We start from the raw sequence: 27,710 nt of genomic DNA, 5'->3' as shown, positions 1-27,710 counted from the left end.
CTTTCATTTCTGATCTCGCTTTATTCTGCTTTTGTTTCAATGACACCTGTTCCGTGGTGAATATATTCTCCCTTTTTCGAGTAATAATTTTCATTTGTTTGCAATACTGTGATGTTTATCGTACTGTTAATAATGCATTACTGTATGTGATTCACCTATGCTGTATAGTTTGGACGTGTGAGGATGACGTATGTTTAATACGGAGCGTTCGCCCGTGTCACTCTGGGTCTCCCTACTGTTACTACGAAGCTCTTTCCGAACTATTATGCGGTGCATTGTGGAGCACTGCGGACTCTGTAGTGCTTCCCGTTTCACTTCGTATCTCGTTTAGTCGAGCTCTTTCTTTTTGGAGCAGTGCCTGCCTGGTCTGCGGCATTTCAGACGCACGTTGTAGGCGCCTGCGTTCATTAATTATATCCAGGCAGGCGCGTGTTTGTATCTCGGTCACTCGAGCTGTGTCGTGTTGAATCCGTGCCTGCTTTGCCTGTGCAGTTTGAGACGTGCGTTGAAGGCGTCCACATTCATTAGATCTGTCCACGTAGGCTCGGTGTCGAAGCTGTGTTAGTTGTTGAGCTGTTTGGTTTTGGAGCCGAGACAGTTTTGCTTCCGCGGTTTCAGACGCGTGTCCGTACCATCTCGGGTTTGATGTATGAACCTTTGTGGACTCCGTAGTGTGTCCCGTTTCACTCTGGGGCGGGGCGTTGACTCCTCTTGTTTTACTATGTCTCCTCCTGCGCCTTCACCACGCAATAGTGCCACTCACAATATGGCGGCGACGCCTGCGCCTTCCGTATTATGTCGGTTTTTACCATGTTGTGTAGGCGCCTTTGCCTTTTGTACTTTACCGCGCCTTCCAACGCACGATGCAGGCGCCTGCACCTTCTGGGTACGCCTCCGCTGTGTGGTGTGGATGTTTAACTGTCGTTGTTTCTGCCTTTATATTCTGTATCTCGGTGTGCATGTGTTTCGTGCCTAGGTTTTTTTGAAGCTGTTGTATTCCAGTTTTCATCATCTGTAACCCTCTCTCCATGTGTTCGTCCCCGTTCTTTAATCCCTTTATAAAGTTTTACTTTGTTTCCTACTCTGTGTTTTATTTCTGACCTCGCTTTATCCTGCTTGCGGCATGTCAGACGGTTCGTAGTCTCTCTCGTTTTACTCTGGGGAGGGGGGCTTTGTTCTGTAACCTGCTCTGCATGTGTTTGTCCCTGTTCTTTAACCTCTTTATGACGTTTTACTTTGTTTCCTACTCTGACGGTTCGTAGTCTCTCCCGTTTTGCTCTGGTCCGGGGAGGGGGCTTTGTGTGGCGCCTGCGCACGTGCGTAGTCTCTCCCGTTTCACTCTGGGGGGGGGGGGGGGGTCTTTGTGTGGCACTTGCGCACTATGTCTTTTGCGTCCACAGGCAGGTCCCTGCGTCCATATCCGGTTTTTTATCACATATTACTGTGCCTTCCAAAGTAATACAATCACTTGCAGTCACTCATTAGTACAGTACTGACTTTCACAACCAATACTATCAAAAAATCTGCTATCTTTCTATTTTTGGCATTTTGGTATCAACTTGTTACCTAAGTGTCAGTTCTTGTGACCTCCCTAGGTATGACAAGCATGACAGATGTTTGGCCTTCTGAATTTACCATGAGGACTAAGTATCCCTGTGTGGTAATGGCAAATGAGTGTGGTAAATATTTAATAAAGAAGCCAAGAGAAAAAAGGCCAAAGTGCACTAAACAATACAGGTACATTGTCGTTTCCCTTCACATATTTTGCAACAAAAGTGGGAAAAAAATCTATGCTGTAAGAAGTGTGTGGAACCACAGAGATAACAAATAAAATCCATCTATTCCTTTTTACAACCCATGAAATACAGTACAGGGTTACAATGACTGGAGCCTGGCCCAAGAGTTTGATGCACAAGTCGTTAACCAACTGTGGAAAGAGCACTAGTCAGTCACAGGGTATTTAAATATAATGTGTAAATAAAGAGTATATCCAAAATGTATCTGTATGAAAAGCTGTAGTGTAGAGCTTCCTGTGTCTGCATGGATTTTCCTGCAATATCTCCATAAATGCAAAGGTTACATTAATGGGTGACATAAAGTGGCTCAGTATCAGTCAGTATGTGTTTGAGAGAGTGTCCTTAAATGGATCAGCGACCAATCAAGGTATTGGCTCAAGTCTTGCACAAAGTACTGTCAGGATAAGCTTCAGCCTCCTGTGCCCATGACATAGGGTTGTAGTATCGTCAGTGTTTTATCATATATGTCTGCATGACTTACTTACTGTGTCACCCCAGATTGCTAGACCAGTGTCTTCTGGGGTAGCTTGTAATACAGTCCTCTTCTCATTTCAGCTTATTAGTTGTAATACCCCAGGTGATCAATTTTGAATTCTGTGCATCTTAATGAATATTATTTGGTGTTATGGGTTTCAGATCATTTTTGTGATGTCACTTTTTTATTAAGATCAGGAATTATCTAGAAGAGGAATCAAGAACCAAAAAGTAGCCTGAAAGTGTGTTTGAATGCATATTTCTTCCACAAGTTAGAACACTACTTACACTCCGATTAAATCAAACATAAGACATTGGTACTGTAGTGGTATACTTACACAGGAGAGGCTATAAATAAAATAACTTCAGTGCAACATTTTCCATTTTCTTGCCTTTTTTAATATTAGGAAAGCTAAGCAATGTTATTTTTCTGCATTTTGTTACATTCACTGTCTGTCCAATTATTCTAACAGAATTATGATAGCTGTAATTTTATGGCACTTAGATTGAGGGCAGTCATCACATTGTGTGGGCTACTAAGGAATATTTACACAATCATTGTCAGTTTTGTATTACAGTTTACACTAGTGATCAAACATTTGGAATCATCAAAATTTTTCTTGTTTTTGATAGAAATTGAGGCATTTATTGTAAATATGATTCACTACAAATGAGCTGAAAGAGTTAAGCATTAGAACACTAGAGTAGTGGCTGCTGATAATGTAGCTTTGCAGTCATATGTGAATAATAACTTGTTAATTGGTCATTTCAAGCAATAATAGCCATTTGCATCTTTAGTAATGTCTTGACCTTATTTTAGAATCAGTTTAATGGTACCTTAATAAAAAAAGCATCAACTTTTATCAAAAACCTGATATTATTTGGCAATTTGAAACTTTTGATTGCTAGTATAAGTATGTATGGATTTCTTGAAGGGCATAAAAGTGGGTGAGTGTGTGTGTACTGTGATGGACTGATATCCCATTTAAGGTTGGTTCCTGCCTCGCAGTAGATGTCAGAACAGTCTTTCACACTTTCTTAAAATATACATGCTAATTGTTATTTTTAATCATTTTTTGTTTACTTATATTGCAGTTGTGTACAGCACGTTGACTCTGTGAGAAATATTGGTTTCTAATGAAAGTGATGTAAATAAATACGTGAACCGATAAAAATTGAAAAGAGTTGAAGTTCTTTTGGAAGGAATTGTTTGTAGTGTTGTTAGAAATCAGACAGTGAGGGCACATACAAGTCACATATAATCATTTATTTCACAATTAACTAATTTCAATAATTATATGTTTACAAAGAGTAGAGAAGAGAATCAAAGCAGTATCACAGAAATTAAACACATTAATTTCACAATAGACAATTTTTGTTTAACTGCATACAGAATAGGACCCAACAGCCATTAACCATATTATTTTGAGATATGTCACAACTTTCTCTTGAAACTGTTTCTTCTTTAATGGAAGAGTAACGCTTAAAGGAACATATTTCCTTTCAATCCACTGCCCTTGTGAGAGTCCGACTACTTAGTTGTCAGTGTTGCATTCTCTCAAGAGCATTAGCCATCTACTTCTCCTTCAGAGTCTCTTCTGCTTAGGAGCCCAATTGAGGGTTTAAGGAGTCTCTAAAAATAGCCTCTATAATAAAATCATTTTCAGTAAATTGCTAAAATCAGCATTATGATGAAATTCTGAATACATGTATGAGTCATTCTCATCAAATCTCTTACTAAGCTAAACACTTCAAAATTTTAGTAAGTCACAGGAAGAAATAAAAATATTTTATCATTTTTTAATACATAAAATCAAAATTATAACTGCAGTAAAATCTTAAATCTGAGCTATTTCAGAAATAAATTAGCTAACCTACACTAATCCTTGGGTATTTGAGTACTAGTAAGGTCTTTCCTTCATTAATTTATTCTTCCTATTTTAAAAGTCAGTAGTTGATTCTGATATCTCTTCCTTTTGTGAAATAGTGCAGTTTTAGGCAATCTTTAGTCAAAAAAAACTTTCATGTACAGTATATAAAGTGTTTTTGCATCAGTTCTTTATGAAAATGTCCAGTGTTTCACTTCATTAGTTGCACTAATCTCATCACTGACTACTAATTTATGTTTTCTTTATTTTTTGGCCTTGACATGCTATTTCTTTCTGTTAGCAAATTAATAAGCTGTAACACAATTGACAATCAGGGAAATGGGATGAGTTACCTCAGTAACTGCTGTCAGCTCCCAGTGCTCCCTCAGGAGTGTTTCAGGTAATGTGTCGCTTGTTAATGGCACTAAAAATATCCCAACTCCTAGGTTTAATTGAAAGATGCCTTCCAATAAATACACAGTGTTACCTGTATTGTGTACCTGTGTTCTGAGGCAACTGTAAACAAGATGTAAAGCATCAGTACTATGGTTTTAAAACACAAATTTCAAAAGTCTGTAGTGTTGTTTGAATGTTGTAGTAAACTAAGGGCAAGATTCACACTTGTTACGGTAAAGGAGATGCATTCTGTAAGATCTGTCATCCTGGTTTCTCAAAATAAACTCTTTCTCAATGTGTCCATTTAATTTAAGCTGATATTTGTTTCCATACATACAGCTGTTTGCCTCTTGTGCGTTTACATACCTTAGAAATCACAGAATAACTATATAATTAAATATTACAATGAGGATTGGAATAAAAATATAAAATAAAAATTTATAACAGTATAGTGGGTGGCTCCATCAGCAGATTTCAGATTGTTATAAAGAATGTCTGACTTTGTTGGAAAAGGTTAATGTGCTATTTAAATCACACATTGCTCTGAATGTAGTCTTTAATAAAATAGTATTGTGAGACCGAGGTCCAGGACATGTCACACCTTCCCAAATACCATGCTCTCAAAGTGTCTTTCCTGTTACAATTATGTATTCAAAGGTATATCAGCAACGTTTATTCGTAATATCATCATTGCCCTCGTCCTTTGCCAAAAAAAGTTGAATTGGATGCAATAAGGCCTTACAAGAATAACTGAATTGCAACAATAAATAGGATGAGTATATTTCCTTGATTCTCCATGAACTGGCTGAAAGCTGCCAAACCACTAGAACCTGTATAGTAAAGGTAACAGAAAACATAGCTGGAGGTTAATGTTGTGTTACATATATAGGGTGGTCCAGATCTAATTATGCAATTGTATTGCATTTAAAGTACAATTTTTTAGACTTTCAACTCCATATCCTGATTCAGTATCTTTTTTTTAATTAGATTTATATATTTACAGTTGAACTTACAGGACACTGAAGGGTTATCCAATAGACTTTAGTTTCATACTCCAGAAAACTACAGCTAAAATTATCTCACTTTAATACAGACAGGAAGAATGCTGCTTCAAAAATAGATAATGGTGAAAAATTAAATTTGATGACTTTATCAAATATTTGCATACGGTCATATCTCACTATACATAATTGCAAATTTAAAAACTGGCACATTTTGGTCTTTGTTATGAAATATTTCAAGACCTTTATTAGAGTTTATGTTTTTTATTTAATATATCCATGGCAGCTGGATTTCATGAGTTCTTAGACAATTAGAGAAACCTTTAACTACCTACATTATATACCAGTGTCCACATAATATTATTTTATTTCTTATTATGCTGAATATTTAGCTATAGTCATCACACAATTATTTTTCTGTGTACAAACCCAGAATGGCCCGCTGTAAGTATAATAATGGGTATTATTGTTTCATTTTCAATAAAAAATGAATGTGAAATGCATACAATACATGGGATTTAGATTCCTCTAGCTTATATACAGTAGTGCCAACAGTAGTGAACAATACATAAAGGGACATACAGACATTTTCACTGAATTATACAATTACACAGCCAGTCTTATTTAAAATTAACATTGCTTAACATTTGTGAAAAATCCAGGTTAAATTAACCAATAGGTACCTGTTGGGCTATTTTCTTGCTGTTCATTTTATTCTTGCAAAAGCATTGATATAAACTGAACAAAAAATAGTTTACATGTATTTATTTATGCTGTTGGTTAATTTAATAGTACATCCCTCCTACTCTTTTTCTGTGGCATAGTGGTTAAGGCTTTGGACTTCAAACCCTAAGAATGTGGGTTCATATCTGGCTGTTGATACATTGTGACCATGAGCATGTCACTTCACCTGCCTGTGCTTGATTTGGAAAAACAAAAGAAATATAACCAATTGTATCTCAAATTTTGTAAATCACCTTGGATCAAGGCTTCAAGTAAGTAATTGTAAATGTCAGCCAAATAAGTAAATGGTAAAAGAGCAAAGTACAGTGCTCTATGTTTAGAACTCTCCCCATCAAAATACACTGCTCTGCTTTTTTGAGTGGTCATATGAGACAGCTGCCTCTCTGCCCTCAAAGAGACCCTAAAAATGATAGCTACGACAGTGCTGTATAGTACATTGGTGGCTCATTCAGGATTAGTTCTCGGCATGCCTTCATTAATGCCAGCATAGGCCCCCACCCCATATGACTCTAATTGGATAGACTGTTATGGAAAACAAATGAATACTTTTATTTGTTGTATTTTTGAACATTTAATGTCCTACTAAATTTAAATATTCATTAAATTTAAAAATATCTTTAAACACAGCACTAGAAATAGTTAAATAGCAACATGTAAGATCTAAAGGACAGGTAACTGTGATTCATGGTATAGCCAATATCATACACAAAGTTCCCAAAAATGTTTAATTTGCATACTGTTTAAATAAGAAGCTTTGTTGAAGATTAGAACCTACTGTATCACTATGTACTACATATGCTTTTCCATTGTCAGATTCATTGCTTAAAAGTTTATTATTCATATATATTTGCATACTTACTCTCAGCACAGAGTTTGGTCTGTTTGAATTTCCCCAGTTTTTCTTCATATTTCAACATACTCAGCCTTGTTACATTGATATTTCCTAGGAAATAAGCATTTACAGCAGAAAAGTTTAAGGAATTTTAAAATTTTAGGAACTGTGTCACTCTGCCCTCAGATTTAATTGCACATATTACATATCTAACACAGCCTAGTGCTTTTACCTAAATATAAGTAAGCAAAGGTTTAAAGAATATGGAAGACTCCATCGGTACATTCCTGCTTCTTAGGATTGTTTTCTTGTCTTTTATTTCTGCCATTGTATAACATCAATTAATTTTCTTAATCCTTCTCTGTTATTCACATATTCATCTATCTACACATTTTCATTTTTGAAATATGGAACAATTGTATGCAGATGTAATTTGCAAGTCACCGGGATAAACATGCTAAACGTTTACAGTAGTCGAAAATCAAAGTATTTTAGGGTAATACATATTGCAAGGATGACAAGCAAATAGAAAGTCCCTGTGTACATCACTGTTTAAAAACAGAAACCACCAAGGATAGTATGGCTTATCATTGTAAAGAATGCACTGAATATAACTTCTCCAGGAGCACCAGAGAACTAGACATAAACCATGAAGAGCAAGGTTAGGCCAATAGTTAACAGTATATAGATTCCATTAGGGGAAGTTGAGACCTTTCTGCCCAAAAGAAAGCACTGGGATTTTGTACCTGCTTCTTTGTAGTCCTAGACTTTTCTAAGGTTGCTGGGAACTCCAAGGGTGACCTACTTCTGTGTAAAGAGGTTGAGGAAAACTGCTGGAATTCCACTAAGCATAGAACCTGAGCCAGCAACTTTGAGGTTTACAGATCAGTGCTTTAGCCACTAGGAGACACATCTGATAAAATAATTTTCTAAAGATGATGTAGAATTAACTGTGTTTTTGAAAACATGTATCTTGAATTAATATGAGGTATGGGATGTGATGAAAAGACAGAGTGCCTGGAGGCTAAGAGGTAATATGTCAGATATGCCTTCAATCTGAGAACCTGATCAAGGTCTCCAAAAATGTCATATTATGTGTAAGGTTCTGTCAAACTAATATATTGAGAATACATTAACTTGTAGACTACCCAGTATGCCCTCTATTCTTTACTCAAGTCCGACAGTACCTCTGTTCACTGCATGTTACTGAGTAACCTGATTGCTTAAACTAGATCAGGTTTAACATAATTGTTCCTAGACTAAGGAGACTCATTCTTAATTGCTCTCTATAGAACCCTACACATTTGAAAGGGGCCAGAGGCCATTTTATGTTCAGCAAACATAAGCTGTTATCCATATTTTTTTCTAAAATGGTAACAGTATGACACATGAATGTAGTGATATTACCTGCTATGAAGAAGTTGACCTGCTGGCATTTAGCCTGGTTGACAAGAGAAGGTGCCCCAGGTAGGATGGTGACTCTCCACTGAGGAATCTGAAGAACACTTGAAACTGCACTTCGGAATTCAAATCTAAATATAAATTAAAATTGACATATATTACTTATAATACAGATCTCTTTTTATGTCATTATTTTTGTTTAGTAGTTTGAAATAATATAAATGCAATCCTGTAAAGTTTGTATTTTTTTAATTGCATAAATGCTCACTAGCTAATACATACTGCATCTCTAACCATCAGTCTACTGCTAAGCCTGTTTTATCCAGTTTAGTATCACAGAGGCTACAGCATTCCTTAAAACCAATGCGCACAAGGCAAGGAGGAAGCAGCCCTGGATGGAATAATGATATTGTTTCTCTTTAACAAGAAATAAGGAGAATGTTTTTTTCCATCAATACAAAGAGGTGCAGTATTTAGTGCTGTTGCCTGCCAGTTCCAGAGACCTAGGTTCAGTTCCTGGCTCGAATGTTTTCTCCCACTTCACATATGTGTGTATGGTAAGTTCACTGGAGGATTAAAAAGTGGCAATTATGAGTGAATGACATCTTTAGCAACATTTAATAAAACATATGCATTTCTCCTTTCATTGAAATATCTTACACTTACATTTTATTAGTAACATTAGATCATTACCTGTTAAGACTTATATACAGTAAAGAAGATAATTTCATGTCCTTCAAACAGAGTTGTCCGAAATAAATCTTAATGCAGCTATTTTTCCATTACTCGCTTATTACTCGTTTCGCTCGCCAACCCCTGGTGTTGTGTAACCCAAAATACATTGATGTTATGTATGAGATATATTGGAGTGTAAAGGTGTAGATGACGAACAAAGGAAGTAAAGAACCCATAGCATGGCACATTAGAAAGATTTATTGGAATATTTCTTTATACACTGCCAACTCTGTCCATGGTTTGTCCTTGGGATTTGTTGATTGTCATGGCAAATGCAGGTTTAATGGGAAATTGGCATCGTTTAAGTGTAAAAGGTAATTCCAGGTGAGAACTTGTAAGGTCAACTCTAGGAATCAAAACAGTATTGTTAGAATGTGATCCTGTAAGTACTTTTGTAGACTTAGCTAATGGGTGACTGTTTATGACTTCAGCGACGTTTCTCATTATGAGCTCTGTGTATTGCTTGTTCTCAGGAAGGTTCATTCGTTGATAGATTGCGACATCTGGATCTAACACGTAGATTTGTGCATATTTGCGTTCGTGATTTGGTTCAGGGTGCACTGTTCCAATCCGATATAATATTTGTCCACATATGCGAAAGCAGTATGGGCCTTTGCCAGCTGTTGGCCTGATATTTACCCCGGTAGATGCAAAAGAAAATGAACTATTGTAGGATCCAATGCAGTCCATAAAGTTTTTACTTTCGGGTACATTGTTAGTTAGACGCTTCCGTAGATATTCAGGAAAGTCATCTAAAGGAGGCAGTCTAACCTGACCCTTTTGACAACAACGTGTAAACTCATTAGTTGTATTGCCAGTTGTTTCTTCAGGGAAGTTAAGTGAATGACAATGACAGCAAATGATATTCATTAATCCTAATGAATGTTCATTAATAGTGGACTCATTACAGAATGCGTTGTCAGCTAATTGGCGGAATTGTTTAGCGGCTGTTTGTCGTTCCTTTCTTTGCCGTTTATCTATTGAGCTCTTTCTTTTTGGAGCCGTGCCTGCTTTGCTTGCGGCATTTCAGACGCGCGTTGTAGGCGCCTGCGTTCATTGATTTTATCCAGGCGGGCTCGTTTGTGTATCTCCGTCAGTTGTGGTCTTTCGTTTTGAACCCGTGCCTGCTTTGTATCCGCAGTTTCAGATGCGCGTTGTAGGCGTCTATGTTCATTGTATTTGTCCATGCGGGCTCGTTTTTGTAGCTCCGTTAGTCGAGCTGTTTGGTTTTGGAGCCAAGACAGTTTTGCTTCCGCGGTTTCAGACGCGCGTTGTAGGCGCCCACGTTTAATGATTTTATCCATGCGGGCTTGTTTTTGTAGCTCCGTTAGTTGAGCTGGATCGTTTTGGAGCTGTGACCGTGACTCCATTAGTTATCCGTTGTCTACCGTTAGTAATATGGATAATTGCACTTACTGTTAATACAGAGTGTTGTCTGTGGTTGTACTGTTAATAATTAATCACTGTAATGTGATTCACATATGCTATATGGCTTGGACATGTGAGGATGCCGAACGTTTAATACGGAGAGTTCGTTTATTCTTATTACCCTGACAATGCTGTGTAGTGTGGACGTTTAGTTCAGAAGCGCGTTGTAGGCGCCTGCGCCTTTCGTACTTTCTCGCGCCTTCCGTACTATCTTTGTGGACCTTTGCGGACTCCGTAGTGTCTTCCGTTTGACTCTGGGGTGCAATGCAGAATCCTCTTTTCTGTGTGGTGTTAGTTGAGCTCTTTCGTTTTTGAGCCGTGACTCCTTCGTTAGTTGAGCTCTTTCATTTTTGAGCCGTGACTCCTTCGTTCGCGGTGGATCAGACTTCGCTTGCGGTTTATGAGACGCGCGCTGTAGGCGCCTGCGCACTATGTCTCCTGCGTCCATCGCCGTGTACCTAGGTCTGTGCCTTCCGGTTTACCATTCTCGTTTAGTAATATGGATGTTCTTTGTTTTAATGTAGTACCCCAGTTTATAAAGCTACCTCCACTTCTGGAAATATAGGCAGTAGATCTAAAGCCACTCTCTTAGTAATATGTTTCTCTTCAATCACCTTTCTGAATTCACAACAAAGCAGACGTATATTCAAATGCTTTAATGATATTCACGGTCAAATAGAACTTACAGCAGCTCTTGTATCCAGCGTCTATGGTTCAAATTTCTCTCCTGCCTTCTTTTTGTGTTCTCCGAATGTCTTTATGGGTTTTCTAAAGGTATTCACATTTTTTTGTACCACATCACAATGTTGTATATGTGTTTATTTAATTACTCTTGTAAATGTGAGCTTAGATGTGATTAGTTATAGGCACTGTCTCTACAGTAAGCAACGTCCCCATCCAGCGTTAGTTATTGCAGTGGTCCAAATGCTGACATGACAGGCTCTGCAATCTTGAATTTTATTAAGAGGGTTTCAGCATTTTATGTTATACTCATAGCTTTCATGACAAGAAAAAATATTACCAAATTGTTCATAAGTACTAGTGATGATTTTTCAGATTTTCACATCGTCAGATCAAATATCAGAACTTGTAGCAAGTGTTTTTTTGTTTTGTTATGTAAATATATCTGCTTTGTATATGGGAGGAAGCTGCATGAAGAATGAATTTCATCATCATCATCATTTTTTCGGACTTCAGATTAACTATCACATCACAGGAGAGGCCATTCCCACATACTGCCTGCCGATGATGGTTTTGTATCTTCTCCTGTGCCTGCTGTTGTGCTCACTTTACTGCACTTTGCTACTTTTTTTAAACAGCAGAATCACCCAAATATGATTGCAAGCAATTTTGTAGTCAGCAGAGTATTGAACATAAAGCTTATTGGATGATACAATGTGCAATATCACATTCACCTCCCTTTTTGGCATAAATCTCTTACCTGCTGAAAGATTTGATAGTTGGAAATGTCAGAACAGCTGCAGGAGATTCTGGCAGGATGGCCGCACAGCCCAAAACACCCGTTTTGCTATACAGGACAATTGATCGATATATAGCTACAAGAAAGGAATAGAGACATATGTATCTACTGTACACTAGGCATCAAGTGAGATCATTTTTTCATTATCTACAATTAGATTTAGGCATGAACTGCAATTACAATGTAAAATGAGTTTCAGCTTTGTTTTTCAGTGAACAGAAAGGCCATGAGAGGATAGAATGAGATGTATTAATAAGATCTATAGGCATATCTATGGGGAGCTGGGATGGAGATCTCTTCCGTGGACTTTGTATTATGAGCTGATATTTCCTCTGTAGAATGCAGGTATTTTTTAAAACAGCAATCAAAGTTTATTGGACCATTGTCTGTAATAAACCAATATGCTGAGGCTGGTCAGCTTCCACTGGTCCTTTGTTGGTTGATAGGAGATATACTAATAAAACAGCACATAGCAGATAGACCATCAGTAGTCAGAACACGACTATCTAGCAGGTGTCAACAACTGTTTGGTCCAGTCTTATCATGCCAGGTTCTCAGGCCTATTCCAGGTAAGCAGTTAGACAAAACTAAAGTTTGTAGAATGTACAGAAGTTTATACAAAGTAGGATGTTTTAAATGACTGTACAAGTGCAGATACCCACTTTGTTAATAGGTAAAAATAATAAACAAGGAGGGCTGTGAAGAACCTGACTCACAGTTTCTGTTTCAAGTGAAATTTGAAATGTTATAAAAATGACATTGATGTAATCTTATGATGATATTCAAAATAGCACATGTCATGCAAATTCTGAACTTTATTGTGGAGTATTTGTAAAAGGTAGGAACTAGAGAAAATCTCAGCAGCACTGGGCACAAGGCAGGAAACAGCTATGAATTGGATGCCAGCCCATTATAGCACACATTCATTCACACTAGGCCAATTCAGAGTTGCCAGCTCTCTAGAATAACAATGAGAATGGTATTTTAAAAAGAAATGTGTATGAATTAATTTCAATAATTCAACAAATATTTTGAGATTTCTTGTCAATTGAAATAACAACTATATATAATTACCCTTTTGAACCATAAATAATTTAATTCATCTGTCAATTTTCTTAACCCAGTTATTAGGTCACTAGTGTCATGCATATATTTGAAATATGAGAGGAGAAAACGGGAGTTCCCAAACTACTGGAATGTAAAACAAAAGAAGAAAAAAAAGACAGCAGGTAGGTAAAAAGAGTATTTTTAAGAGGTCACATGGGATGTGAGCATAAACTGAATAAAAAAAACACATATATGCAGGGATAATGTATAAATTCAATAGAGAGCAATCAAGCTGAGATAAAGATAGATTCGTTGCCATTTCTTGTTAATGCCTGTCTGTTAGCTGACCATCTTTAGTGGAGTTCGTCAGTCAGAAATTCACGTTGCCTGACTATAGATAAAAATAAAATGCTGTAAGTCAGCCAAGTGGATGCTTTATAAAAGAAATTATGAATTACATTTAAAAAAAATATATGCTTGAATCTGGTAAAGGTTTTATACAAAACCTGCTGTCAGCAAACAACAATGTACCTTCTAAGTCAGGGGTTCTCAATCACAGTCCTGGAAGGCCACAGTGGCTGCTGGTTTTTGCTCCAACCCAATTGCTTAATAAGAAGCACTTATTACTCAAGTAACAATACTGTTTCACTTCAGTTGTTTTGCTTGTTAAGATTTTGCACCATTATTGCTTATTTTAGTCTTAAACAGCTGTATTCTTGGTTTTTAAATTGCTCCTAATTAGCAATAACATGCAAATGACAAAAGAGACCAGCAGTCCTCCATTTAGCTTGTTACCATTTACACCTGTATGTATTTATCATGCCCTATTGGGTTTAATTAAATACTTGGAAGGAAAGTGAAGAGAAAAAAGTGAAGGACTGAGAATTACTCATCCATTTTAGCCTTCAAATCATTTGGATGATATCTTTAGAAAGGGGAAGAAAATCTAGGATATGAGAATTACCTGACATGGCAGAGTTAAAGCACTAACAAGCTATGAAATTAAATTATTGGCAAGAAATGCTTTCTAATTAAGCAACCAGGTTAGAACAAAAACCTGCAGCCACTGCGGCCCTGCAGGACTGTTATTGAGGACCCCTGTTCTAAGTACTTCTATTTAAGATGACAAAAATTAATGGTTACTGTAGATGTACACAAAAATGCATTGTTAATGCAGCTTTTATGAGCTGCCAGTATTACATAACAGCTCTGCAGAAAAAGAAAAAAAAAGCTGGGCATTTTTGTCAAAGTGCAATACTTAAAGATCTATTATATTATATTCGCATAGTGTACAACTTATAAGCATTGGACTTGCAATGTCCTAGCTATATAATCATCCATTCATTTGTTTGTCATTTTCTTATCTAGTTCAGGGTCACAGCAGCTGGTGCAACTGATCACTATCCATAAACTATCCCTGGATGGTTCATAAGTGCATTATGGGACATGCTTACCTAAAGTCCCCCATACTGGGCCAATTCTAAGTAACCAGCTAAACTAAAACACGCAGACAGAGGTAGACCATACAAAATCTTCCCAGGCTGGTAGTGGAACCTAGTCCCTGGACCTGTAAAGAAAGGAGCACTAACCACTAGTTGGTAGTTACTTCAGGGCAGCTCACAAACCTAAAATAGATGTATAGGTAAACCATATTTGTGAAAAATAACTGATTTCATTTAGGCTAAGCTCCAGAAGAATTTCAAAAGAAAGAGAGTTTAAATGGAGTTTGAAGAGATAAATGAAAGTATTGTGAAATATGAGTACCACCATGGCATCGCTCCTTACAGGGAATGAAGCCAAGATACAGGATGTGTTCATAAAAATAATGAAACACGCACAAGGGATGAATGAACAAAGTGGGAATATTTGCTATGGGACCATGAGAGAATTTTCAATAGAAGTTTTGCCTACATGTGCCACCTCTACCATACCTGACACAGAAGAGGCATATTAGTTTCCCATGTAATTTAGGGCATCTCTGATACCACCTGTTCTAAGTTTCCACACTAAATACATAGTATCTCAGTAATTTTTTGCTGCCTTTATATGTATGTTAGACTTGTTTTCCCTACTTCTGCCAGTTCTGGAATATCCTTATTTTTATTTGCCCTTGTTTTTAGTGCAAGGTTTATCATTTCTTCCAACATATTCCTAATGACCCACCAACTCTTCTTTAATCTTTTAAGACAAGCCTGTTTTAAACAAGGAAACTAAAGTCTGTGTCTCCCATTCCATATCTGTGTTTATGGGTTAGAAGGTGGTAACAAGAGAACATAAAGAGAAGCCATATAAGATAATATACTTGAAGTGTCAGCTTCAGACCCTTTGGTCAGTTTCCTGCAGCAACTAAAAGTAAATGGTAGCTATGCAGGAAGGTATATTTTAAACAAATTAAACTTAAAGTGTTTGATTTGTGCAACACCATGATGCACTGATTAGCATTATTGTCTCAGAGGCCCTTCTTCGGTTTGAATCATGTAGCTAAGCATACCAATTCATTTTATTGATGAGAGTTTAAACCGAGAAGTGAGCGCTTACAAACAGCATACTTTCCTCAAGTGCCGAGAGCTGCAGTGGCCACCTGGGGCTTGAAGGAGAAGCAGCAAGTTTGTTTGATTACCCATAACGGTGGCAAATGTAATGAATGCCATTGCTATTAATGACTGGACCAGACTGCAGGAATATTTCAGATAAAAATAAATAATTAAATAAATAGAAAAAGATTCTGTAATGTGATAATAAACAAAGAAAAGGAGCATTAAATGTGAGAGTAAATAAATGTGTCATGAAATATGTTTTATGTCTCTTATTTATTTAATTAATTAATTAATTAATTTTGTCCTTAATGGTAGTGATTGCTGTTTTTTTAGATGACACATTTTTTTTGAAAAAAAAAGTATTATACTGTACTTACATGTTTTTCAGAATTATATGAATAGCAGTAATTTACTGTTTTACTGTGTTCCAAATACAGTGATGCACATATTTTAATAAGAATCCTGTTATCTTTATATTAATCAATAAATAAGAAACAATATTATTTTAAATACTAAATTAAAATTTTTCAACTAATCCAGCATTTAACAATTTCACATCAACAGTTTTTAAGTGGTTACCTAGAACACTTCTAAATGGAGCTTCTGCTGTACTATGTGTATACAGAATATTTACAGTTGACAACACAAAATGTGTATTTCACAGTAATGCTATTAATTGAAATTAATAATTACCATTGCAATATCAAGGTCAAAAATGTTTAATTTTATGGTAATTGTGCACCCCTATTGGAGCATGTTTTTAGCTTCATTATTGTTCTCATATTTATCTTTTGCATACATTTTCATATTATTTTGTTTCTGTGATCATTAGTGTGAAATTAAATTTGTCCTGTTTATACGTGTACATCAGGCAAGGATACTGCAAATGTAAAGTGCCATTATATCTATGTTGATAGATAGATAGATAGATAGATAGATAGATAGATAGATAGATAGATAGATAGATAGATAGATAGATAGATAGATAGATAGATAGATAGAACTTATTTGTGCTGGAGGAATTTTGTTTTGTTACAGAAGCTCTTTACATAAAGAAATACTTTATATCTATTTCTTTAAGTTAGTCCTAAATCTTTTATCACTGTACTCCTTTATAACTTTTAAGTCATCTGGCAGTCTACAGAGCCTCAATGCTCAGTTTTGTACTTACTTCCTATTTTATTCTCACCCTATTTTTTAACCCTTATCAGAGGTTAAAAAAAGTGAAAACTGGGTACTTCCCATGGGCTCACCACCTATGGGAGGGGCCAAGGAGGTCGGGTGCAGTGTGAGTTGGGTGGTGGCCGAAGGCGGGGACCTTGGCGGTCCGATCCTCGGCTACAGAAACTGGCTCTTGGGACGTGGAATGTCACCTCTCTGAAGGGGAAGGAGCCTGAGCTAGTGCGCGAAGTTGAGAGGTTCCGGCTAGATATAGTCGGGCTCACCTCGACGCACAGCTTGGACTCTGGAACCAATCTCCTTGAGAGGGGCTGGACTCTCTACCACTCTGGAGTTGCCCCCGGTGAGAGGCGCCGAGCAGGTGTGGGTATACTTATTGCCCCCCAACTTGGAGCCTGTACATTGGGGTTTACCCCGGTGGACGAGAGGGTAGCCTCCCTTCGCCTTCGGGTGGGGGGACGGGTCCTAACTGTTGTTTGTGCGTATGCACCGAACAGCAGTTCGGAGTACCCACCCTTTTTGGAGTCCCTGGAGGGGGTGCTAGAGGGCATACCTTCTGGGGACTCCCTCGTTCTGCTGGGAGACTTCAATGCTCACGTGGGCAATGACAGTGAGACCTGGAAGGGCGTGATTGGGAGGAATGGCCCCCCTGATCTGAACCCGAGCGGTGTTTTGTTATTGGACTTCTGTGCTCGTCACGGATTGTCCATAACGAACACCATGTTCAAGCATAGGGGTGTTCATATGTGCACTTGGCACCAGGACACCCTAGGCCTCAGTTCGATGATCGACTTTGTGGTCGTGTCGTCGGACTTGCGGCCACATGTCTTGGACACGGGTGAAGAGAGGGGCGGAGCTGTCAACTGATCACCACCTGGTGGTGAGTTGGCTTCGATGGTGGGGGAGGATGCCGGTCAGGCGTGGTAGGCCCAAACGTGTTGTGAGGGTCTGCTGGGAACGTCTGGCAGAGCCCCCTGTCAGAAGTAGCTTCAACTCCCACCTCCGGCAGAACTTCGACCACATCCCGAGGGAGGTGGGGGACATTGAGTCCGAATGGGCCATGTTCCGTGCCTCTATTGTTGAGGCAGCTGACCGGAGCTGTGGCCGTAAGGTGGTCGGTGCCTGTCGTGGCGGCAATCCCCGAACCCGCTTGTGGACACCGGCGGTGAAGGAAGCCGTCAAGCTGAAGAAGGAGTCCTACAGGACCCTTTTGTCCTGTGGGACCCCGGAGGCAGCTGATAGGTACCGGCAGGCCAAGCGGAATGCGGCTTTGGTGGTTGCTGAGGCAAAAACTCAGGCGTGGGAGGAGTTTGGGGAGGCCATGGAGAATGACTTTCGGACGGCTTCGAGGAGATTCTGGTCCACCATCCGGCGTCTCAGGAAGGGGAAGCAGTGCAGTGTCAACACTGTATATGGTGGGGATGGTGCGCTGCTGACCTCGACTCGGGACGTTGTGGGTCGGTGGGGGGAATACTTCGAAGACCTCCTCAATCCCATTAACATGCCTTCCAATGAGGAAGCAGAGCCTGGGGACTCAGAGGTGGGCCCCCCCATCTCTGGGACTGAGGTCACCGAGGTGGTCAAAAAACTCCTTGGTGGCAGGGCCCCGGGGCTGGATGAGATACGCCCAGAGTTCCTCAAGGCTCTGGATGTTGTAGGACTGTCTTGGCTGACACGCCTCTGCAACATCGCATGGACATCAGGGACAGTGCCTCTGGATTGGCAGACCGGGGTGGTGGTCCCCCTCTTTAAGAAGGGGGATCGGAGGGTGTGTTCCAACTACAAAGGGATCACACTCCTCAGCCTCCCTGGAAAAGTCTATTCAGGGGTCCTGGAGAGGAGGGTCCGTCGGATAGTCGAGCCTCGGATTCAGGAGGAACAGTGTGGTTTTCGTCCTGGTCGCAGAACAGTGGACCAGCTCTATACCCTTAGCAGGGTCCTGGAGGGTGCATGGGAGTTTGCCCAACCAGTCTACATGTGTTTTGTGGACTTAGAAAAGGCATTCGACCGTGTCCCTCGGGGAATCCTGTGGGGGGTACTCCGAGAGTATGGGGTACCGGCCCCCCTGATAAGGGCTGTTCAGTCCCTGTACGATCGGTGCCAGAGCTTGGTCCGCATTGCCGGTAGTAAGTCGAACCCGTTTCCAGTGAGAGTTGGACTCCGCCAGGGCTGCCCTTTGTCACCGATTCTGTTCATAACTTTTATGGACAGAATTTCTAGGCGCAGCCAGGGTGTTGAGGGGGTCCGGTTTGGTGGGCTCAGGATTGGGTCACTGCTTTTTGCAGATGATGTTGTCCTGTTTGCTTCATCAGGCCGTGATCTTCAGCTCTCTCTGGATCGGTTCGCAGCCGAGTGTGAAGCAGCTGGGATGAGAATCAGCACCTCCAAATCCGAGACCATGGTCCTCAGCCGGAAAAGGGTGGAGTGCCCTCTCAGGGTTGGTAGCGAGATCCTGCCCCAAGTGGAGGAGTTCAAGTATCTCGGGGTCTTGTTCACGAGTGAGGGAAGAATGGAGCGTGAGATCGACAGGCGGATCGGTGCGGCATCCGCAGTAATGCGGGCGTTGCATCGGTCTGTCGTGGTGAAAAAGGAGCTGAGCCGCAAGGCGAAGCTCTCAATTTACCAGTCGATCTATGTTCCTACCCTCACCTATGGTCATGAGCTATGGGTAGTGACCGAAAGAACGAGATCGCGAATACAAGCGGCTGAAATGAGTTTCCTCCGCAGGGTGTCTGGGCTTTCCCTTAAAGATAGGGTGAGAAGCTCAGTCATCCGGGAGGGGCTCAGAGTAGAGCCGCTGCTCCTCCGCATCGAGAGGAGTCAGATGAGGTGGCTCGGGCATCTGATCAGGATGCCTCCTGGACGCCTCCCTGGTGAGGTGTTCCGGGCACGTCCAACCGGGAGGAGGCCCCGGGGAAGACCCAGGACACGCTGGAGGGACTATGTCTCTCGACTGGCCTGGGAACGCCTTGGGATTCTCCCGGAAGAGCTAGAAGAAGTGGCCGGGGAGAGGGAAGTCTGGGCATCTCTGCTCAAGCTGCTGCCCCCACGACCCGACCTCGGATAAGCGGGAGACAATGGATGGATGGATGGATGGAAAACTGGGTAGCTTTTAATGCATGTATGATCGGCTTACACACAAATATAATTCCATTTTAATAACATAGTGCAGTTTATTGATCAAGGGTCAACTAAAGAAAAACAACAGATAGTACCAATGTTAACGTTTACTGTTAACATTAACCTTGTATCTGGTGTCACAAAAACGACAGCTCTCACCTCTGAGAGAACATAATAAGTCTCTGTCGCTTCCCCCATAGAGACCAACCCACATTTGTGTGTCCCATCGACACTCTCCCTATTTATTTTATGTGGCTCGGAACTAGACAAAGGGAGCGGAGTCTGCACCGGTTCTTTCTGAAATCTGTGACGAAACCCCCACTCATAAGCTCGGCCCCAGTACTCTGCCACCTGGTCATGATTCAGGTCCGGTCCCATTTTCTTCTGGGATTCTATCATCCTGCCGACTACGTCACTGTCACAAAAACAACCAAAAGACATTGAGAAGGTTTGGGGCAGCCACCCGTATAATTTTTCCCCGGCTGCAAAATTGATTCAAAAAAACAGACATGTTCACACGACTGAGTCCAAAACAGAACTGAATTAGTAGTAACAAGATGGTGGCTTTAAAGGCCAGTATGGGAAGTGATGTCAACAGGATCGGAACCAGAAGTGATGTCGTTGGCTGCCCCAGAGCCGGGCGGGATTTCCCTAGAATGGTTTGTACTCAGGCCCTTTATTTGTCTCTGTCTCTTGTCTCTATTATTCTGCTCTGTCACCTTTATGTGGAGCCCAAAGGGAAGGGGCACTGCTTTATACTTACATATATATATCATACCATTCTACCATACATATTTATGTTAGGTAGAATACCCAGAGGGGACTGGGTGGTCTCGTGGCCTGGAACCCCTGCAGATTTTATTTTTTTCTCCAGCCATCTGGAGTTTTTTTTTTTTTTTGTTTTGTTTTTTCTGTCCTCCCTGGCCATCGGACCTTACTCTTATTCTATGTTAACTAATGTTGTCTTATTTTAATTTCTTATTTTGTCCTTTATTTTTCTTTTCTTCACTATGTAAAGCACTCTGAGCTACTTTTTTGTATGAAAATGTGCTATATAAATAAATGTTGTTGTTGTTTATACGGCTGGTAGACTGGACTCATTAGTATAAATGAAAGCAGCTTTAGTTTTGCTTTTTTGATGTTCAGTTCCTGTTTTTGTGATTCTGTGCTTCTGATTTTGGATGCCTAGTTTTAAACCCTGCTATCATTAAATGTGCTGATCCTGGTTTTGTGATTCTTGAATTTATTCATTTAGATTCTTTTAGTTTTGTTTTTTGTCCAAACCTATGTTTACTCTTGTTTATTGCTCCTGCTTTGTTTGTTGCAATCCATATGAATCCTTCTAATAAATAATCAAATATAAAGAAACTTTGCCTAGGTTTACAGTTTCCCTCTTCTCCATTTTGGATATTTTGAGACTTTGAACTTAAAAACCTTTAACCCCAGTATTGGGCCTGTGCAGGCCTGAAGCCTGCAATTTGTGTTGGGGCTCTGCTGCCAAGTGTGAGGCCTATCCTGAACATGCTTGTGTATTTATTATGGATATCCTATTTGACAGTATTAAACAGTTTACAGTTGAGCAGCATGCTCCCATACGTGATTCTGTTAAGCAGAGTTTTCTACCTGATCTTGGTGCTGCCCATCATTAATTGGAGAAAGTTAGAGTAGGTGTGGACAATATGAACTTAAATTGATGTAGCAACCAATTTGATAGTTGATAGTTCTTGATATTCTCAAGAGAGGATATACGCTTTCCATATAGAAACAAAAACTGGTTACATTTTCTCACAATAATATTATGAAATATATTAGAGAATGAAACGTGCTTATTTACATTGCTCTGTATGTCTGTTTAACATTTTTATATAAGGAAAGACAAAGCTCTTGATTCATTAAGGGCTCTAATCAGAGTTCATAATTAATGTACATTATGTATGTGTATTATACATATGTTTTATAATTTACATAATTTTTAATGGTCCCAAATTATGCATTTGCATATACTTTCATATCTTTAACTGTGGGTATAATGTGTGTGGGTATCTATATATATAATTCACAAAGTCGACGCCAGAAGGGGAAGACAACCATGAAAGCACGCACACCAAAACAAGACACCCATCAAAGCACGCAGGAAGAGGCGTGGATTCACTAAGCCGCCGACAAGTAGGAAAGAGCCTCGCCCACCAACTCTATGACCATTGGATACGACGACAACTCGCAGAGCCACGCCCACTAACTGGGGACGCAACGCCTCGAAAAAAACGGCGTCATTTATGTTCATCTGTTGTACGCTACACATCGACCTCTGAGCCACCTTGAGTTGGGGGCAGCAAGTCTTTGATAGGCTGCAACAAAATGATGAAAGTACGGGCGCATTTTTTTTACACAAGCTGTGTGTGTGTGGGTGGGTGTTAGTTAATTTGTTACTCAAAGGATTTCAAGATTTCATATGCACAGGCGGTAACACTGCAAATGCAGCCCAAACGAACCAAAAATCTTCCACAGTCTCCTTACTGTAAAGCAGCAACACTACCAAAAGAATGCACCAGGCTCGATTTTACTTTCACTTCTGTTTGGACAACTGTGTCGTTCAGAAAGTGTTCACCCATCAATACATAATTATGCGACATATGATACGCCGTGAGTTGGCAAGAGCCATGAGTGTTCAGCGGTGTTTCCCAAACTCAGTCCTGCTGAACCCCTGTGGCTGCAGTGTTTTGTTCCAACCAGATTCCTAATCATTAATGCCGGTGAAACTCATCTGGGATAAGTCAGTTTTTCAAACGCAGTCGTGTAGCAGATTAGCTGGATGTAATAATCCGAGATGAATGCGCACCTCCGCGCTGAGTGAAAACACAATGTATATTGCTGCAACAAAATGATGAAAGAACGGGCGCATTTTTTTCACACAAGCTGAATGGGTGGGTGTTAGTTAGTTACTCAAAGGAATTCAAGATTTAATATGCACAAGCGGTAACACTGCAAAAACAGCCCAAACCAGGAAAGACAGCTGGCAAAAAGTCGCCAACAAACTAAACGCGTGTGCATTGTACTTACTGAAAGCAGCGTTACCAATTTTGCAAATGTTCATTTTTTTCCCTCTGCTTAAAAAACATTGAAAAAGCGGCATATACTACGCCGCGGGTTGGTTTGCAGCGTGTAAAACAGTTTGTTTGTCGCGGATAATTTGCTATCCACACAGGGAAGAACCAGGAAGCCAACCCACAATCTTCCACTGTCTCCTTAATGCAAAGCATCACACACTAGAAGCTGCTGACGAACCCTTCTCTTCGTTGTCAGTCTGTAGCTGCGAAAAAATAAAAGCAATACGAGTTTTAACAGACGTCATTCAAGTGTATCATAACTTTCTGTAACGTTAATGAAAATGGCCAGGACGTGTCACTAGGGAAGTGAGTGTTAAATGCTTCGAAGCTTCGATACGATTTCCGACACAATTGCTTGAAACGTGTTGATGCTTCGCGAGGCTTCACCCCCCCCCAATCACTACTCACAGGTTACTGAACGAGAAATCAGCAGACTAGCATGACGGATGGGGCGTAATAGGCGTCCTTCCCCTCTCCTCCGGATTTTTCAAATGTTAATTTTTCCCCTGTGCTTAAAAATCATTAAAAACCCAGCCTGATTATGCGGCGTATGGTACGCCGCGGGTTGGCTAGTTTGTTTTATAACATTCACCAGTATAGTAATTACAGTACTGCATTTCTGCCTGAGCAATTAATATTTTGCACCCCGTGTGCTTAAAACGGTTCTTGGATCCTTCTTTTTCTATGGTATAGAGAGTTACTCTACAGTGCTGGTGCCAGACAAAAATCTGAAGAGGGCAGTAATATTTTGCTGGAAACTGAGCTGTTAAAATCATCCAGTGAAACTTTACTTTTGCTATTAATCTTAATAAACATAAGTAACATCTTGCTATTGCAATTTACCATTTTAAAATCACACAGATTTTTAACCGAATAATTGATGCTGAATTATCCTATTACTAAATTCTAGTCAAAAGTAATAAGATTGTTTATTTGATTGTTTATTTGCAGTTTACCCTATAAATGATACATACTGTTGTTTTTAGTCTTGCTTTGAAAGTTTCTGTACAGAATGAATGGATGAGGGCTTATGGTGAATGAACATATCATGTTTGGTGGGAATTACTGTTAGTGTAGTTATTTCATCACTGACAAATATTTTAGGGTGTACATTAGGGGTGGGCGGTATGACCAAAATTCTATATCACGGTATTTTTCTAAATTATCCCGGTTTCACAGTATTCGACGGTATTTTTTTCCCCATGCATGAGTGGATGTTAACCACATTTTCCACTGCAATTACTGGCTAAGAGTAACCTATTCCACTGTCAACAGTATTGTACATTGTACAAAAAAAAAACATTTTAATGTACACACAAGTATTAATACAGTTTTGCATTGCCCCATAAAGTGATAGTTTTCAAGGGGGTGGCACTAATGAAGAGAAGGTATCACATTGCATGACAGATGCAGTCAAAATATAGAACCTTTTTATTGAACAAATTTTGCAAAAAACAAACTATAATTTTGACAACATATTCTCAACCATACAAAGAGGCATTTAGACTTAATAAAATATCCAGAAGTGCTTGTCAAAAATTGTATTGCACCGAATATGTCTTAGAAAAGGAATAAATAGTAAATATTTTTTGTAAACCAACTACACTTTCTGTTAATGTTAACAATCTCTGTCCACTGACACGTTAAAGTGACTTTTTAAACAACTTTATCATCATTAAACTGCATAATATTTAAACTAATAAATAATAACAATAAAATAAATAATAGTATTATTACTGATAGTTGCACTATTACTTCAAGACTTCAAGCCCAGGTGCATTACACAGTATTCACCAAATTAAAATATAATACAAGTGCAACTTGGTGATGACATCTTTACCAACTGAACCATCATTTAGGCAAACTGCATTAATATGGACCTTGCTTCAAGCTAAGCTATACTGGGAAGAAAAAAACAAACTATATGTCGAGAACAAAGTCAACATTTCCACTTTATTCTCGGCGTTTATGTCGAGATTAAAATCGACATTTCCACTTTATTCTCGCTGTTTATGTTGAGATTAAAGTCGACATTTTCACTTTATTCTCATAGTTTACTTCATAATTAAAGTAGAATGTCGTAAACTAAACTTCTTCCTAAAATCAATGTTTAATCAATTACTTAATTTACCCCATCATAAATTAATGCAGCACATTAAATGCTTTGTGTTACGTTCCCCGACACAGTGGTTAATCACTACATTTCTTAAACTGACTTCCTCCGCACTAAGAGAAGACAGCGATCACCATACAGAATCCATTCACTTCATGATATTCCTGCTTTCTGAAAATTTAGAATGCTAAGATAAATACTTGATATCATTTTCATAATGAAATGCATTAAAGCAGGTATTACACATGCACGGTAGTGAGGCGGTAGTGCTGCTCCCTCGCAGTAAGGGGTCCCCAGATGTATGTTCAGTGTAGAGAACTTTATGGCAGGTGTGACGAGGCTCCAAAAAACTCGATGTATGAATAGCTATCGCACAGGTTTAACTTAAATATTGTATAAGTGTTGGGTTTGTGATCTGCTGGTCGGAGACACGAACACAGAATTCAATGCATGTTCTTCTGAGCGGGCTATCTTTATTGCATGCATGCTGTCTCTATCTGACATAGGATACCAAAACCCCAGTTCCTATCCTTCCTTTTTCTTTCACCACATAACCAATCCCCACACGATAAACGTCTTTGTGAAATTAAAACTAGTTATAAACTTAGCCCACGGAGTATTCAGAACTTTAAAAATATCTTTGTTATACATGTTTAATTATGCCATCCATTCAGAGTTGCGCCCATCTCTGAACGAATCACTTAACACAAAGCATTTAATGTGCTATATAACTTATGACGGGGTTTGAGAAAATCTAGTAAATTAAATATTCATTTTATGATGAAGCTTAGTTTACGATGTTCTACTTTAATGACAAATTACGAGAATAAAGTCAACATGTCGACTTTATTCTTGTCATAAGCGTCAAGATTAAAGTGGAAATGTCGAGAATAAAGTCAAAATGTCGTCACACTATTACATAGTACCCAGATACATTACACTGTATTGAAAACAAATAAAACAAGTACAACTTGGCTTGCAGTATTATCCAGTAGTATAGAAACAGTATTTTCACATCTGACCTTTTAAAACTAAAGCATCTCCAGGCGACAGACGTGACTGCTTTTTTTCGTCCCTCTGTCCATTTTCACTGCGCGGCATACCTATGCTATCGCCCCACTATTTGGTGGTGTAGCAGTGAAAAAAAGCCCTAGTGCAACAAATCTGTGTTTAGCGGTGTAGCAGTGAAAAAGGTCCCCACTTGAACAGTTTCCCGCTGCGCCACGTTCCGAACGTCGTTTAGGCAATTTAAACTGGTGTTGCGGTATAAGAAAAATCCATATCATAAAAAAAGTAAAAAACGGTTTTCGGTATGAACCGGTATACCGCCCAGCACTAGTGTACATTAAGCAGCCAAAAGTGTGTTTTGCAACGTGGTAAGTAACTGCATCTGTTATCTCCTTCCAAATGCTGCTTGTCTGCTCATACATTATGCAGTGGAACAGAGCACATTTTTTGGAACTTTGCTAAGTAGAGACCCATTTTGGTAGAGGTGAGAGAGCACATTGCAGGTGCCTCACATACTTATGTGGCCTCTTCTTCTGATCATCACAACATTTTTTTTCTCATGCTTATTATTACTACCAGGCAGCACAGGCGAAGTCATCACAGTCGTGCTTAGAAAAAGCAATGGAGTGGCGTGGGAAGTTCTTGAAAATCAAAAAAAAACTAGACATCACAACATTGACTTAAATATTAAATTGAATCAAAAATTTGATATATTGCCCAGTTAAAAAGAACTCATTGGAGTTTGGATCACTGATTAAAACTATTTGTCACCAAGACAGATTAAAATGCTGGAGGGCCACACAAAATTTAAGAATTGAAAAACAGAAATCACAAAAATAATGTAAAAAAGTTACTCCTTACCAGTATGAATATTCCTTGGAATTTTAGATTGTAAGGTGTGCAATAAAAAACATTCCTTGAAGTACTCTACTTTGATCCATGATAGATACAAAGGTGGCTAAACTTAGAAGTATACAATTGGGCTTTTACTATTCATCTCATTTGTTTTTTCTAAACCTTTCTCATTTCCCCTTCCTAGTTCTTGGCTAAGTGCTGTACAGTTGTAGTTTGTTCTGGTGTCTGCAGGATCTTCAAGTTGCAGAGGTACATTTTGACTGTTATTTTTTTTCTTTTGTTTGCTATTTTTTTTTTGTACACTACAAATGGCTTTTAAGAAAGAATGTCCTGTAAGACCTCAGTCTTTACATCAGGAATGATGAAGATACAGTATTTGGAGCGGAGTGATGGGGAGGATTGGACAGTTTGAGATGAATCATTACTGGATTTCTGTTCCTATCATGAATTGTCCATAATAAACACCATGTTCAATTACAAAATTGTTCATAAGTTCACCTGGCACTAGGCTACCTTACACTAAAGGTCATTGCTTGACTTTGTAGTCTGAGGCTGTATGTTTTGGTCACTTTTGTAAGGTGCTGAGCTG

The 27,710-nt window shown here is 39.2% G+C and overlaps 1 protein-coding gene across 1 annotated transcript in view; it reads right to left on the bottom strand.

Annotated features, from left to right (window-relative positions):
* Nucleotides 1-3,516: 3,516 nt before the first annotated feature.
* Nucleotides 3,517-27,710, bottom strand: part of cusr (Copper-only SOD repeat protein) — an 89,197-nt gene continuing 65,003 nt past the window's right edge. Inside the window, exons 7-10 of the mRNA XM_051922165.1 lie at nt 12,117-12,231; nt 8,519-8,643; nt 7,139-7,222; nt 3,517-5,364 (exon numbers count right to left, since the gene is read on the bottom strand). Of these exons, the coding sequence (XP_051778125.1) occupies nt 5,273-5,364; nt 7,139-7,222; nt 8,519-8,643; nt 12,117-12,231 (416 nt within the window). The 3' untranslated portion in view covers nt 3,517-5,272. The remainder of the gene's footprint in view (nt 5,365-7,138; nt 7,223-8,518; nt 8,644-12,116; nt 12,232-27,710) is intronic.

The sequence above is a fragment of the Erpetoichthys calabaricus genome, chromosome 2 (genome assembly GCF_900747795.2).
Source record: "Erpetoichthys calabaricus chromosome 2, fErpCal1.3, whole genome shotgun sequence".
NCBI lineage: Eukaryota > Metazoa > Chordata > Cladistia > Polypteriformes > Polypteridae > Erpetoichthys > Erpetoichthys calabaricus.
Note: the sequence above shows the minus strand (reverse complement) of the source record. Positions and strands in the feature narration are given on the sequence as shown.